A 15,398-nucleotide genomic window follows, 5' to 3' on the forward strand; every position below is an offset into this window, starting at 1 on the left:
CTGCTGTGCATGCTACAGCTTTCTAGAGCTGGGTGAATCAGACGGCACCAAAGGTGGATGAGCGGCCCTCATACCAGAGGCTGAACACCCTGCACCCCATGATGCTGTTAAGTCAGCCTTGGATTCCCAACACCTTCCCAATCCCCTTATCCTCCTCTCCCTTCTGACTGGAGGGCAGGAAAGAGGAGCACTAAACTCCTCCTGAGGCTCTCCTTTATACAAGGTAGGATCTGGACTCTCCAGCTCACTCTTCACTTTCCATATGCAGCTGTGCTTGGCTTGGACTTCAATGGCCCTTCTCCCCATTTCTAGCTTCCTTTGTTTGTTGTCTTTCCCCCATTAGACTGTAAGTTCCTTGAGGGCAAGGGGCTGTCTTTCTTTTTCTTACTTGTATTGACAGTGCTTGGCACATAGAATGTACTTAATAAATGTTTATTAAATTGAAGTGAATTTTTAAAAGCTGCTTCTGGCTCTTACTGAGACCTTGAGCAAGTCACTTCATCCTGTTTGCCTCAGTGTCCTCATCTGTAAAATAAGCTGGAGAAGGAATGGCAATCCACTCCAATATCTTTGCCAAGAGAATCCCAAATGGGATCACAAAGAGTCACACACGACTGAACAACAAATGTTTTAAGTGTCTTCTATGTGCCAGGCGCTGTGATAAGCACTGTGGATACAATTAATTTTAAAAGGGATTTTAAGAGCAAAGTACAAAAATAATTGGATTTCCAGCCAGTAGATCCAAGTTTGAATTCCCAACCTGTCCCCCTTCTGGGAAGCCACTGTTCCAAAGTAAGTCAGTTCATGGCAGTCATTTTTGAATTACGGAGTCATCTATTTAGGGTCCTGAGAGGTGATCTAGTCTAGCCCACTCCTTTTACAGATAAGGAAACTGAGGCAGAGGTCACCAAAGTGACTTGTCCAGCCAGTCCTCATCCGAGGAGGGATTTGAACCTAGGGTTGACTGGGTTCTGCTACCCTACCCACTGCCCCACACTGCTCAAGCCAGCTAGCAGAGTCACTTCATTAGTTCACATCTACCTTTTTATTTTCACCAAAGCGGTTTAGGCACTCACTGGCAGGTTCTGGCTCCGACCTCCTATGATGGTAACTCTGTCCTCAGCTCTTACTGGTCCCTCTTTCCATCCTTAGGGGATACAGAATGGAATCCACCCTATGACTGCTGGGGTGCTAGGGTCTCTTGACCGCTCAGCTGTTCTGGGTGGCCCCAGGGCTCCACGCCACCTTTGGTAGGACGTCCTTTGGCCGATGGCCTTTGGTGGAACCTACCCGAGGCTCAGGGGCTGGCAGGGGTTGGCAGGGGCTGGCAGGGGCACTCGGGTTTCAAATGCAAAGGATGGAGTTACTCCTGCCCTCTGGGTGCTTCCATTTAAATAATAATAATTGTTAATGTAAAAATCGTTTTACTCCAGAAAGAGAAAACAAAAACCACACCGTTCCTCGAGCTGTTGGCTCCCTGGCCGCAGAACGGGAGAGGAGCAGTCTGTACCTTACGCGTAAGACTGTCAGAACGAAGTTTGGAAGGTACCCGACGTACCATAGAGAGGATGGTCCTCCACCGCCTACACCTGCTGCGCAAGCGCGCTCGTTCACAGGAAGTGTTCCGGCTGCAGTCGGAAGTCGATGCACAGCCGGCCGCGGACGGGGAGGAACGTGCCGGGACTAGACGAGCGTGACGTGCTGGGCCGAGACGGAAGGACAGACTGACGGGAGCATGAAGCCCGCTGTGGATGAGATGTTCCCCGAGGGTGCCGGGCCCTACGTGGACCTGGACGAGGTGATGGCAGGAGCGGGAGCCTGGCCTGAGGCCTAGCCTGGGAGTGCGGGGGGGTGGGGGGCTGGGTCACGTGAGTTGGAGAGGGCGGTTGTCCGAGAGGGGGCGGGGCCACAGGGAGGGGCGGGGGGAGGGGAGGTTCCTACCCCCAAACTCCTGGGTTTTCCCTGGCGATTGGCAGATGACTGCCAAGGGGGGAGCACCTTGGGCTCCCTGACGTCACCCTCCCCTACCCTGGTAGTTCTCGAGCCTCACTTTGTCCACCCGTAAAATGGGGACAGCAGGCCAGAAGGCGTTTTGTGGACCGCCTCCCCCCGAAAGGCTGGTGGCAGTTGTGGACTGCGATCTTGAAGCTGATGCTTTACTGAAGCTCAAGAGTGGGGCCGTTGCTGCGTCTGGGGCGAAGCGAGCAGCCAGGGGCTTTTCCCTTTTACTCCGAAGGGGGGTGGGCTTGTAAATTCACACTTAGGAACAGCCGCGCTCAGACAGAAGTCTGAAAACTCAGTGTGCGGTCCAGCCCTTCCTAGACCAGCTGTGATTGCGCCCACGTGGATGGAGGTGATTAGTGCCTCCCGTTATTGAAGGGCCTTTTTTGTCCCTTTGCCATTGCACTGTAAATATGGGGGCAAATTGTGACCCATCAGTCATCGCTGGGCGGTGATTCAAGGGCGGTAATTAACTTACTGGGCACATACGTGTTGCTGGCACCTTATTATGTATTTTTTTATTAAAACAACTGACCGATGTTTCCTTCCTTTGCTAGGCGGGAGGCAGCACCGGCCTTTTGATGGACTTGGCAGCCAATGAAAAGGCGGTCCATGCGGATTTCTTTAATGGTAAGGACGCTGAAATTTGGCGTCACACCTTTCTTCTTAATATCTCAGTAGGCATATGTTGTGGAGAGTCATTAACAGCCTTTGTGACATTGGGTGTTGGGACCGTTGAACAGTTATGCACAGTTCAGATGCTTATTTACAGAGTAAAACAAAATAAAATTATATAAACAGATATACATAAATATGTTAATATAATATAGATATAAATATATATTTATAGTTATAATATAGTTATATATTATATGCATTTGTATACATATATAAATAAATAGGTTTTTTAAAGGGGTGTATGGCCTGCAGTCTGGCTTAGACTCTGGGTAACCAAGTGCTAGCCCTGTCCCTCCCCCTCTTCTCTCTTGTCTAATGAAACCCCTAAGCAGTATCCAGAAGGTGAAGTTTGTGGTCTTCTTTGGCGTACACACAAGAGTGAAATCACAGATCTTTCGGAGTAGTCAGATTGAGATTTCCCCCATGAATCTTCACTGCCCTTAGGTTCCTATGTGTACAGTGTCCCACATAGGGAAAGTCACCAAGATATAATATTTGTTTGCCATGCCACATAGCCATCTGTGGCCCAAGTTATGACTCCTTATGGCTCCATGGTTGATATTAATCCAATTGTGAACTCCAGCGTGATGAAGGTATTTCACGGTCCTACAGGAGAAATGAATTCTATTGTGGGCCATAGGGCAAGGCTTTGACCAAGCCTGGTATAATCAGCTGTCTGGTAAAATAGGATTTGACTTGTATTTTTTGTGATTTCTTAAATAAAGACTTGCAGAGACCACCGAATGGTTAAGCCAATGATTAAATTAAAAACAAACTTACAATCTTAACTCTGTAGAAACTAACATTGAGCCAGAGCAGAGTAGATATTTTGCATGTAGCAATTTCTTAAGGAAAGTTTCGAAATGTGGACTTGCTGGGAAAGTAAATCACAAGGGAACCAGGGACTAGCACTTACTAGGGGAGGAGCATAGATGCAGTTTTTCTGTGGGATTTTGTGTGGCCTGGCAACCGATATTTAACTCTTCTTTCAATTCCACTAGCAGTTTAATAAATACCTGTTTATAAAAATCTGTTTAATAAATATGGTAAATGCCATAGAAATATCCCACTGATCATAATTATGTCATGCCCAGTATTTTTATTTATACACATGGCATTTAAACCCAGAATATGTATTACAGACTTTATTACTTCAACTTGAAAATTAAAGTTCATCAAACAAGTAGAAATGCCCTTTTACCTATGAATGGCTTATATTAACGGTTCGTTTTTTGCCTAGATTTCGAAGATCTTTTTGATGATGATGATATCCAGTGAAATGATTTCCAGCTATGGAAACCCAAGATGTTAATTCTTTGTTTTGTAGCAATAGCGTGAATACTCTTTTATTTAATCAAAAGACGGTATGTGATCTCTAAAGAGCTTCTGGAAATACTCAAAAGTTGGGAAATGGTTACCAAAACAGGAAATTAATTATGAAAAAATGTTAACCATTAAGAAGCTACTGGTAGATATCTTTTAATATCGGCTGTTTTCCTTGTTCGAATAAATATGAAAAAAGTTTTTATTTGCATATAGTTCTATTTTTCCACAATTGAATGATGTCACAGTTTGATGCATAATTTTGAAAAATGAATTGCTTATGTTTTGGAATGCTAATTCAAACAGCAAATTTTTCCAGTCTGTCAGATGCATGATAAGATTTTTCTTGTTTTGCCTCAGCAAGTAATTCCTAATCATTTTAACGCATCTCCACGGACAAGAATTATTTATTAAGTGACTGCTCTGTTTAGGGAACACTATGCTACAGACATAATATAATAAGGGTAAACACTATTTTGATTCAGCTTTTTTGTAAAGCACTGATGTGGTTATACCTTAGGTCTAGTCTTGTCTCCTCTGCTGTCAGTTACAAGGTACATCTCTTAGCATTAGTATTAAAATCAGGTGCTGACATACTTTATGCAGTATGACTGTATTTAACCCATGTGGCCATTGAGTCCTAGGTGCTGACAGAATAAACCCACAAAAGGTCTCGTACATTCTCATCCTAGAGTTTTTCCTGGGAATATCGGAAAGAGACTTATTTTGCACTCCCTAAAGGGCCCTCACCTCCTCTACCACTATCCACCACTCAGGATAAAAGGATATTGACTCTAGGACAGGTTTTATTTAACTCAACAACAAACATAGAAGAGGCTCATTATGTGAACTCCACATTTAATAAAATTCTCTGTAGGAGATCAAGGTGTTTTCCCTTTATTGAGTCTCACCCTTCCTTGGGAGCTGTGCAGCCCATGTGACTCACAGGCTATGTGGCCATTGGCAAGTTACCACCTTGGAGCCTTAGTTTCTTTATCTGTAAAATGAGAAAAATAATTTTTATACAACTTCCATCACAGGGTTGTTATGAAGAATGCTGAGACCTAAAGGTGTTTGATCAGTATGTTATAACAATAGAATACCAAGCTTTAATCAATTACTTTTCCCTCAGAAATTTTTAATACAAAACACAAAACAATTCAGTGCATATGATGAAGGGAACAGATTTTAAGCAAAAAATTTTCTCAGTCTGTCTAAGAAATGGATGAGGTCACACTCACACATCATAATGTGAAAGTTGAGTGTTTCTTAAAGGAGGGAATATGCATTTAGGGTCTTTTTCCCCTCACTCCCTCCAGATGTTTTGGTCACATTTCGTGCACAATCTGAGCACAGGTCACTGCCAGGCCTGCTGAAAAACGTAAGGCTCTCTATGCTTTTCCTTTAAGCCCCAAGGGTAACAGCTATCCTCAGTGACTTGAAATTGGTGATTTTACAAACAGTTTCCAAGACAGGAGTGGGCCCTCCACTCTAAAACTAGGGAGAACTGTTAATAGAGAAAATGCCTCTGACTGCTGTTGCCAGATCTCACCACGTGACAGTTGCTTGATGGCTCTCCCAGTGTGGGGAGAGCCTGGGCAGCTCTCTCTCCTTCCACACTTGGTGGCCCCTTTTATGACCATCACCACAGTCCAGCCTCGTCAGCTCTCACTTATAGCAGCAGCTTCTTTCTTGGCTCAGATCTCTCTCTTCTCTGCATCTCCTCCTCTATGTAGCAGCCACAGTGGTCATGCCGCTGCCTTGCTCAGTCACCTCCAGCACCTCCCTGTTGCCTTTAGGGTCTGGGATCAAATGAAAGCTTCTGTCTGACATTAAAGCCCCGTACAGCCTGATTCCAGCTTGGCTTTCCAGCTTCATTACACATTGCTCCCCTTCACATGCAGTATGGTCTGGCCACACTGGTCTTCCTGTTGCTTATGAACAGCACCGTCTCTCACATTGATCAAGCATTAAGTGTCTGCTACGTGCCAGGTGCTGTGCTAGACCGTGGAGAGAGAGGAAGGGAATGAACTTTTATATGGCACCTGCTACGTGCCAGGCACTTTTGATCCTCATAACCCTGCAAGGCCCCTGCTTGTTACTATCCCCATTTTACAGATGAAGAAACTGAGGCAAGCATGTTAAATACTTTGCCCAGGGTCACACAGCTGGTAAGCATCTGAGGTCAGATTTGAACTTGTCTTCCTCACTCTACATCCAGTGCCACACACTTTTTTAGGGATAAAAACAGAAAGAATGAAACTATCCCTACTCACAGTGAACTTTGATTCTTTTGGAGGAGACAAGTACGTAAAAATATATGCAGCATAAATACAAAGTTAATGACAAACATGTACTAAGTAGCTAGATACAATGTGAGGGAAGGCACTAGTGGGGTGGGGGTCATGAAAAGCTTTATGCAGACGGTGATCATGGTGATGCATTGTTTTTTAAGGTAAAACAGAAGCATGTGGTGATAAGGAGGGAGACCATTTCAGGCATGAGGGATGAGCAATGCAGAGGAACAGAGTGGAGACCTCAGGTGTTTATGGGCAACAGAAGTCTATTTGGGCCAGATGATGGAGTGGGAGTAGTATCTCCTGAGTCTGAAAATCTGCATCGGCACTATGTTGTATAGCTTTAAAAGCTAAAGAGAGGCAGTAGGAAGCCACTGGGGTTGGTTGGATAACAAAACAATTGTCTGCTTAATGAAAATTACTTTGTCAGTGGAGTGCAGAATATGCTGGAGGTGGTGGATAGGGGAAGAAGGAGACCTGAAGCAAGGAAACCAGTTGTCTAAGTAATGGATGGAGGGAGCCCGAACCAAGTTGGGAGCTGTGGGAGAGGTGAGAAGTGGTAGGCATGAGATGTGAGGGTTAAACAAGATTTGACAAATGATTGTGGGGGAGTGAGGGAAAGTCAGGAGACCAGGACAATGCTGAAACTACAAGCCTGAGGCACTAGAAGGCTGCCAGTGCCTTCAGCAGAAATAGGGAAGTTTGGAGGAAGGGAGGGCTTTGAGGACAAGATAATGAGCTCAGTTATATGTGTGTTGAGGTAGAGGTGTTTCCAGGACATTCGATTTGAAATATGTGACAGGTAATTGGTGGTGGGGGACTAAAGCTCAGGGGAGAGATTGGGGATCTATATAACTGAGTCATCTGCATAGAGATGATAGCTAAATTCTTGGGAACCGGTTTTACCAAGAGCAGGAGCAGAGAGGGTGAAGAGGAGAGAGCCCAGGATGAGCCTTGGAGAATACCCAAAGATAAGGGGTGCAAGGTGGATAATGAGCAAGCAAAAGAGATCATCAGATGGGTGGGAGATGAACCAAGACAGAGGGTTGTCCTAACATGCAGAGTGGGGGCGGGGGGCGTTTAGAGGGCCACATGCAGCACCTTGGTCAAGAACAATCAGGACTGAGAGGCCTGAGACTGAACATTTCAGAGATGATTGGTCATTTGGAAGAGTGGGGTTTGAGTTGAGGTTGAGGAATGAAGCCAGATGCTAATGGGGTGAAGAGTGAATGAGAGGTGAGGAGTGCAGTTGTATACAGTTTTTTCAGAGTTTGGCAGAGAAAAGGAGAAATAGAGAATAATAGCTTGAGGGAAGGGCACAGTCTAGTGAAGATTTTTAATAGTTTTTTTTTCAAGTAAGTATTTATTTTCTTTCCCTTACACTATCACCCCCCCCTCCCAAACATAAAAAGAAAGTAGCATGAGTAGTCAAGCATAAAAAGTTCCGTATTGGCCATGTCAAAATATGTATCTCATTCTGCACGTTTAGTCTATAGCAGCTAGGTGATGCAATGGAGAGAGTGCTGGGCCTCAGGAGGACCTGAGTCTCCGAGCAATGCCTCAGACACTTAGTAACTGTGTGACCCTGGACAAGTCACTAAACTTGTGTATTTCCTCAGCTGGAAAGTAAAGATAGTAGCAATAGGATCAAATGAGATCATATTTGTGAAGCCTTTCATTATCAGTTTTCTGGAATCCTGGTTGAATATTGTATTGACCAGAGTTCATAAATCTTTCAGAGTTGTTTGTTTTTATGTTACTGTTCAGAGTGTAAATAATTCTCCTCGTACATCTCACTTCAACCTGCATGTCTCCCAGGTTTTTCCTGAAGCCATTTCCTTCCCCTGCTTCTTATGACACAGTAGTATTCCATCCCATTCATATGCTATACTTTTTTCAGCCATTCCTCAATTGATGAGCATTACCTTGGATTCTATTTCTTTGCTGCCAAAAAAAAGAGCTAATATTAATATTTTTTATACATAGGATCTCTTTGGGGTATAGGTCCAGTCGTGGTATTGTTAGGTCAAGGGGTTTTCACAGTTTAGTGATTTTTTTTTTCTCAAAGACAGGGGAGAGCTACTAGGTCTATACCCCAAAAAGATCAAAGGAAAAGGAAAAGGACCCATATATACAGAAATGTTTCTAAACTCTTTTTGTGATGACAAAGAATTGAAAACCAAGAAGATGCCCATCAATTGGGAAATGGATATGATATAATACTATTGGAGTATAAAAGATGATGAAGGGGGATGGTTTTAGAAAAACCCGGGAAGACCTCTGTGAACTGACGCAAAGTGAAGGGAGCAGAGAGAACAATTCACACAGAAACAGCAGTGTGGCAAAGAGGATCAACTCTGAAAGATTTAGTAATCAGTCAACTCAGTGACCCACCACAGTTCCAAAGGACCTGTGGTGAAAATCCACCTCCACATAGAAAACTTCAGATCTCAGAGTGCACATTGAAGCACTTTTTTCTGTCTTTTTCCAGAACATGGCTAATGCAGACATTTGGTTTGCATAACTTCATATTTGTAATAGCTTTTTTTTTCTTTTGCCTTCTCAATAGGCATGGGGAGGAGGGGGGAGAGAGTCTAGAACTGAAAATAAAATAGAATTTAAAAGAATAAAAATGAGACTCAGACATGTTTGAAAGTAATAGAGAAGGAACCTGTTGATAGGGAGAAGTTGAAGCTTCAAGAGAAAGGGAGGATCATTGAGAGAACCGTCTTCTGGAGGAGACGGGAAGGAATACGATCAATACACACGTGAGAGCTTGTCCTTGGTACACAGAAAGGCTGAGAAAGGGAGTGATGATGTCAGGGGTGTTGAGAGGAAGAGACTGGGACAACCTATACCATCTCTATGCATTCAGGTTCTCCCACACAGGTGTATTCTCTCCCTTTTTGTTACAACAGTTTGATTCCGTGTCTCTAGCTCAAGGCAAAGCACACATGAGAGATGCTAACAAGTGTGGGTATCATCCTCAGCTCTCTTTACTTGTATGTTCTCAAGGAAGGGTCTTTATTTCTGGTTCTGTTTATAAAATTTGATGAACAATTTTCTGAGGAAAATGCTTTGTAAAATTTAAAGTCCTGTCACATGTACTGTTATTTCCTGAGAGCATCTGGTGGAGCTGTGCACAAGAGCTCTGTAAAATAGAAAATCCTGGTAGGAGCATCATGATGTGGTGAATGAGGAGCTGGCCTTGGAGTCAGGACGGCCTGGGTTCAAGACCCACATCTGGCCACTGGGTGGCCCTGGCCACAAGCCTTCACGGTCTCTGAGCTCTGAGGCTGCGCTGCCAGGAAAATGTGTCTGCACTGGGAGAGGGCCTCACCCAGAGCCTCCCACCCTGCCAAAGGCATTAGGCCAGCTTAAAAAATGGATACACAGGAGCCGTAATTATGGTTATTGTTTATCGTTACAGTTAGTTGTGATGTTTACCAGTTATTGTCACACTTATTTGTATGTTTCTTCTAGCCCAATAGGCTGTGTGCTCCTGAAGAGCAAAGACCTGTTTTTTCCTTTTCTATCTTCCTCCATCCTAGGTTTTTATGCATAGAAAGTACTCAGTAATAAATAATTGTGGAATGACTTCATTCTTTTTTTAGTATTTCTTTTTTTTTCTCTACGTGATTCCTTTTCCAATTTTCTGCCCTTCTAGTAAATAAAATTTCTTTTTCTAATCTTTGCTTGCACATAGACTTTTGAAGAACGTTCCAAATGGGTGTGTGTGTGTGTGTGTGTGTGTGTAGTGTGTGTGAGAGACAGGAAGGGGGGTATAGCGAGCTGATCTAGAGTCAGAAAGACCTGGGGTTCAAGTCCTACCTCTGACTCATGCTGACTAAAAGACCTTGGGTGAGTCACTTTCCCTTAGTACTCAAACTCTAGTACTATAAATTGAGAGGAGGTACCAACCTTCGTTGGTAAAAGGAGTTTCCTCAACCAAGAGTTCCCTACATTCTCCACCCCCCATGCCCCTCCCTTCCTCCCTCACTCTATATATATATACACACATATATGAATGCATACTTTGTATATTTCTTGTACATATGTACCTGTTTATATACATATCATCTTCACTGTACACATGTCAGATCCAAGACAGCAGAAACTATTTTGACCTTTCCTGGTAGCCCAAAACACCCCATCACCAGCCTGACATATAGTAAGCTTCTATTGAATATCTGTTAGTGTATCTATGTAGGTATTTGCACACATTATACATATACATAAAAATATGTTCTATATATCCATATAAATGTATGTGTATGTGTGTAGATAGATGCACAATTCCAAGGGTAAAATATTTCCCATATTCCTATGTATGAAGTGATGCTTAGCACACAGAGAAATAACATTTTGTCCATACAATTGTGTGCTTTGATTTTATCAGGGAGGGTATTTTCTCCAGATCTTAATCCCTCTATTCCTCCTCCTGTGTGATTCTTGTTGAAGTTTTCTAATCTTTCAATAGCAAATCCATCCAGTGTTCTGGAGATTTTTTTTCCCTCTGGCTCTTTCAATGTTTTAGGGGTAGCTGTATAACATTAGATGTTGTCTCCTTACTACATGATGCGCCTTCTTTCTTTTCTGATCATGTTTCCTTACGAATCTCTTATGCCCTTTCTCAAGCATTATTCAAAGATCACAAAACATTTCTCAAGCACTTACTGTATGCTAGATATTGGGGATGCATAGGCAAAAATGAAATAATCTCAACCCTCAAGCTGTTTACATTCTATCAGAGGAAACAACATACAAAAATAAATATATTGTAGAATACATACAAAATAAATGCAAGGCAGTTTGGGAAGGAGGGTGCCAGTGGTAGTTGATAATATACTTAAATCTTCCCCGCATGTACTTCTCTAGTCTCCAGTGAGATTATATGTGTAAAGTGCTTTGCACACCTTGCAGTATTAAAGAAATATGAGCTATTACTTTTTTTGTTCTTTGTAATTAATTATTCCAAGTGTGTGCTGTACCAAGATTGGTGGCTATAGTGTATCAGAAAGAGAATTTCATTAATTCAGTATAACTGATATTAAGTACTTTCCCTGTGCTTAATTCCTATGGAGGACAAAGTAATGTATGACAGGTAAGTTAATTTCCTCCAATAAGTAGGGCAAATATAATTCTCTTTTATTTATTCAACTGAATTTCCTAGTGCTTGCCAAATCTTTCATTTCATTTTGTTCTGGTTTCTGCTTTGCCTGGAAATCAGGTCTGGGCACCCTTGAGAAGCATTACTGCCTGTTGTGATACCTAAATGCCCAGGATTAAATTACCCAACTATATTTTTAAAATGAAACAGGCAAATCCTTCTTTAGAAGTAGCTTGTGATTATTTACCTAGAACAAATAGTTACTGAGATAAACTACAAGAGGATTAGGGCTCTGGGCATGTATTGCATGCCTGCAGTAGGTAGTCTTATCAGAATTGCCAGGAGAAAAAGGGAGCCTGATGCTTCAAGGAATCCAAGTGTACTCCCAAGAATAACAAACAGATCTATTTTCTAGTATGGTTTCTGGCAAGGCTGGCATTTTTGCTTGCTTTATATTTTGGGTTAGTAGCTGTTGCCAAAATAAAAGAGACAGAATCAATTTTTTTTAATGTCTCCATAGACATTAGGGTAATAAGGATAGAGTTTGTAGGAAAATATTAATCTGGACCTAATTAACTTCTGCCTCTGTAGAAATAGTTGGCAACATCCTTCATTGGAAAGATCGCTGAATCTTAACATTGAACTTGGAGTTGTGGAGCCTAAGTTTGATTCCTGGCTCTGCAACTTCCAATTTAGACTGCACTGGGTAAATCTTGTGAGCTTTCTAAGCCCTGGTTTTCTCACCTAAAAAATGAGGGGATTGGGCAAGGGGGCTGCCAAGCTCTAGATCTACAACCCCTCTCATAAGTGAGCCTGTTCAGATGCATCAGACTCCCCACTAAGTTGTCATCAAATCCAGTGTAACTTTAGAGGCCATTAAAGATGAGAAAACCAAGGTATAGAGAGAGGAAATGCTGCTATAGGTCACACAGTTGATAAGTGGAAGAGTCAGGATTAGAACCCATGTCTTCTGACTCCAAAAGCTACGACACTGCCTTATGTGAGGTTCCAGGTTCAAAGGGAATTACGAGCTTTGAGAAACAGGTGTGCTCTGAAATGTAGTAGTTGATAGAGGAATTCGTAAACCCTGGAAACTAATTGTTTTACAAGTGGCTTTCATTGCAGTGTGTATATACTCTGAGACACAATGTGGCAACTGGCCTTAAAACAAGGAAGGACTGGGTTCAAGTCCTACCTCTGACACATACTGTGTGACCCTGGAACTGTCAAGTAACCTCAGTGCTCTTAAGAAATTTTCTGTAGGTTGCTAAGAAGCTACTGACCTGCATTGGCAGAGAGACTTTCCTTTGCCAATAAAATCACAGATTTGGTATAACCAAACAGTACCCAAGAAATCACCAACCTGAGCATGCACTTCCAATGATACCACTACCAGGCCTAAAACTCCCTATAGCAGTAAGGCAAAATTCATGACCTCAGAGAGGGCCATTGGATGTACCTGAGTGGTTCAGAATCACGAAGTATAAGGAATTCTCTAGGTAGAAGGCAGAGGAAGTATAACATTTATTTAGACTCCAGAGGATCAGATCCAAGGACCAATGCCCCCAATTTGATATTGTAGCAATAATATTCCAAAACCAATAAGCCCACCTCACTATAGTAACAAGAAAATTATAACAAAATATTATAGCAAGGAACCAAGCCATACTATAACTTCCCCTCCATGCTTGGACCTTCCTATAAAAAGATCACTCACAAATCCTAACTCTCCTCTCAGCACTGTCTCCTGCAGGTCTGTAGACTCTGAGTTCCTTGATCTCCTCAACTCTGTCTTGTTCAACACTCTCCACTCTGCACTGTCTTGATGCTGGCTCTCCGCTCCGCTGCTCCCGGTTCTGGGCTCTCTTTTTATACAGTCCTAGCCATCATCTGATTGACTAGAACTCAGCATACATACCATTGGCTCTGGTCTTAGCAACTCCCCTTAGGGCCCTGAGGGCTTCACATCTCTCAAAAATGAGCAAACTAGTTTGCTAACTAGGCTGGGGCCTCATGGAGCCAAAGAGCATGGTAGCAAGCACATAGCCCTGCTTCACTCCACTGGTGACTAGGAAAGCATAAGAGCATTGTTCATTATCCAGAATGTGGGCAAGCATGCTATCATCAAACTGCTGTACAATACTGATGAACTTCTCTAGGCATCCAAATTATAAGCTGCCTCTCCGAGAGTCATTGGAGTCCAGTGACAAGGCAAAAGTCAAGACTGCTGGTATTAGCTCAGAATGCTGTGGGTGACATTCAATGTCTAACCAGCACCTGCTTCAGCCACCTTCATGCCCATTGGAACAAATTGTTCATCCTCCCATTCTGCTAGGGAAAATCTTCACATTCTTGGGGTAGAACCCCCACCCCCAACTCATCAACGGGCTTGAGACCCCTCGGTTAACCTCAACCTGGTTTAGCCCATCTGCCAAAAGAGTTTATTGAGATGTGACTGCTGCACATGCTACAGCTTCTTGGAGCCACAAATGAGAGTTGGGGGAATCAGTGGGCACCAAAGGTGAAAAGCAGCCCTGTAAAGGGCTTGGCAGTGTCCACACCAAAGGTATTAGTCTTTCCTGAACACCCTCAACCTCAGGTACTCTAATACACTGTTGGTGCAGTTGTGAACTGATCCAGCCATTCTGGAGAGCAATTTGGAACTATGACCAAAGGGCTATAAAACTTGCATACTCTTTGACCCAGCAATACCACTACTAGGTTTGTATCCCTAAGAGAGCAAAGAAAAGGGAAAAGAAAATACATGCATACATACATGTGTGTGTGTGTGTGTGTGTGTGTGTGTGTGTGTGTGTGTTTTTGTGACAGTTCTTTTTGTGGTGGCAAAGAATTGGAAACTGAGGGGAATCAATTGGAGAATGGCTATATGGTATATGATTGTGAAGAATTCTGTAGTGCTATAATAAATGAGGAGGGGGATGGTTTCAGAAAATCCTGGGAAGGACTACATGAACTGATGTAAAGTGAAGTGAGCAGAACCAGGAGAACATTGTTTACATTAGCGGCAATATCCCAAGGATGATCAACTTTGAAATATTTAGTTTCTCTAATCAATACAATTATCCAAGAAAATTCCAAAGGACTCACAATGAAAAATGTTATCTACATCCAGATAGAGAACTGATGAACTCTGAGTGCAGATTGAAGTATATGGGTTTTTTTCACTTTATTTTTCTTGCTTTTTTGCAGCATGACTAATATAGAAATATGTTTTGCATGATTTTACATTTTAATTGATAATTGCTTACCTTTTTAATGGGTGGGGAAAGGGTTGGAGGGAAGGGAAAAGTTTGGAAATTAATTTTTTAAATGAATGTTAAAATAAACTATAATTACATATAAAACATACTACACATGTATTCACCAAATAGCAGACCATCTAAATTCATAAAGGAAAACTTAAATGATTTACAGGAAGAAATAGATATTAAAATGATGGGAGATCTCAATTTATACCCCCCCCAACCTAGATAAATCTAACCAAAAGGTAAATAAAATGAAATAAAGGACCTGAATTTTAGAAAAGTCAGATTATTCTAGGCCTCTGGAGAATGTTGAATGGGAATAGAAAGGAGTATACACAGTTCTCAACTGTGCATGGAATCTTCACAAACTATGACTATTAGAGCACAGAAGCCTCACAAAACATGCAAAAAAGGGCAGAAATGTTAAGTCCATATTTTATTGACAATTACACAGTAAAATTGCTTCAAATAAAAGGACATTGAAGAAAAGACAAAAAAATTACTTAAAAACAACATTCCTAGTAAAGGGTGTGTCGAACAAAATACAGAAACAGTAATCTTATAGAAGATAATAAAATGAGAGCACACAAAAATTTGGAGGATGCAGCCAATGCAGTATTTTGGGGGAGATGTGTATCTAAATGGTCATCAACAAGATAAAAAAAAATAGATCAGTAAATTTGGACATACAAATTTTTAAAAACCTAGAAAATCAACAAATTA

General features: G+C 42.1%; 1 protein-coding gene across 1 annotated transcript; it reads left to right on the forward strand.

Annotated features, from left to right (window-relative positions):
* Positions 1-1,632: 1,632 nt before the first annotated feature.
* COPS9 (COP9 signalosome subunit 9) lies at positions 1,633-4,213 on the forward strand. The gene is made up of 3 exons (XM_036767590.1): positions 1,633-1,798; positions 2,559-2,631; positions 3,920-4,213. The coding sequence occupies exons 1-3, from the start codon at positions 1,736-1,738 to the stop codon at positions 3,955-3,957; spliced, it is 174 nt and encodes a 57-aa protein (XP_036623485.1). The 5' UTR covers positions 1,633-1,735; the 3' UTR covers positions 3,958-4,213.
* Positions 4,214-15,398: the final 11,185 nt, after the last annotated feature.

This window comes from Trichosurus vulpecula, chromosome 7, assembly GCF_011100635.1.
Source record: "Trichosurus vulpecula isolate mTriVul1 chromosome 7, mTriVul1.pri, whole genome shotgun sequence".
Taxonomy (NCBI): Eukaryota; Metazoa; Chordata; class Mammalia; order Diprotodontia; family Phalangeridae; genus Trichosurus; species Trichosurus vulpecula.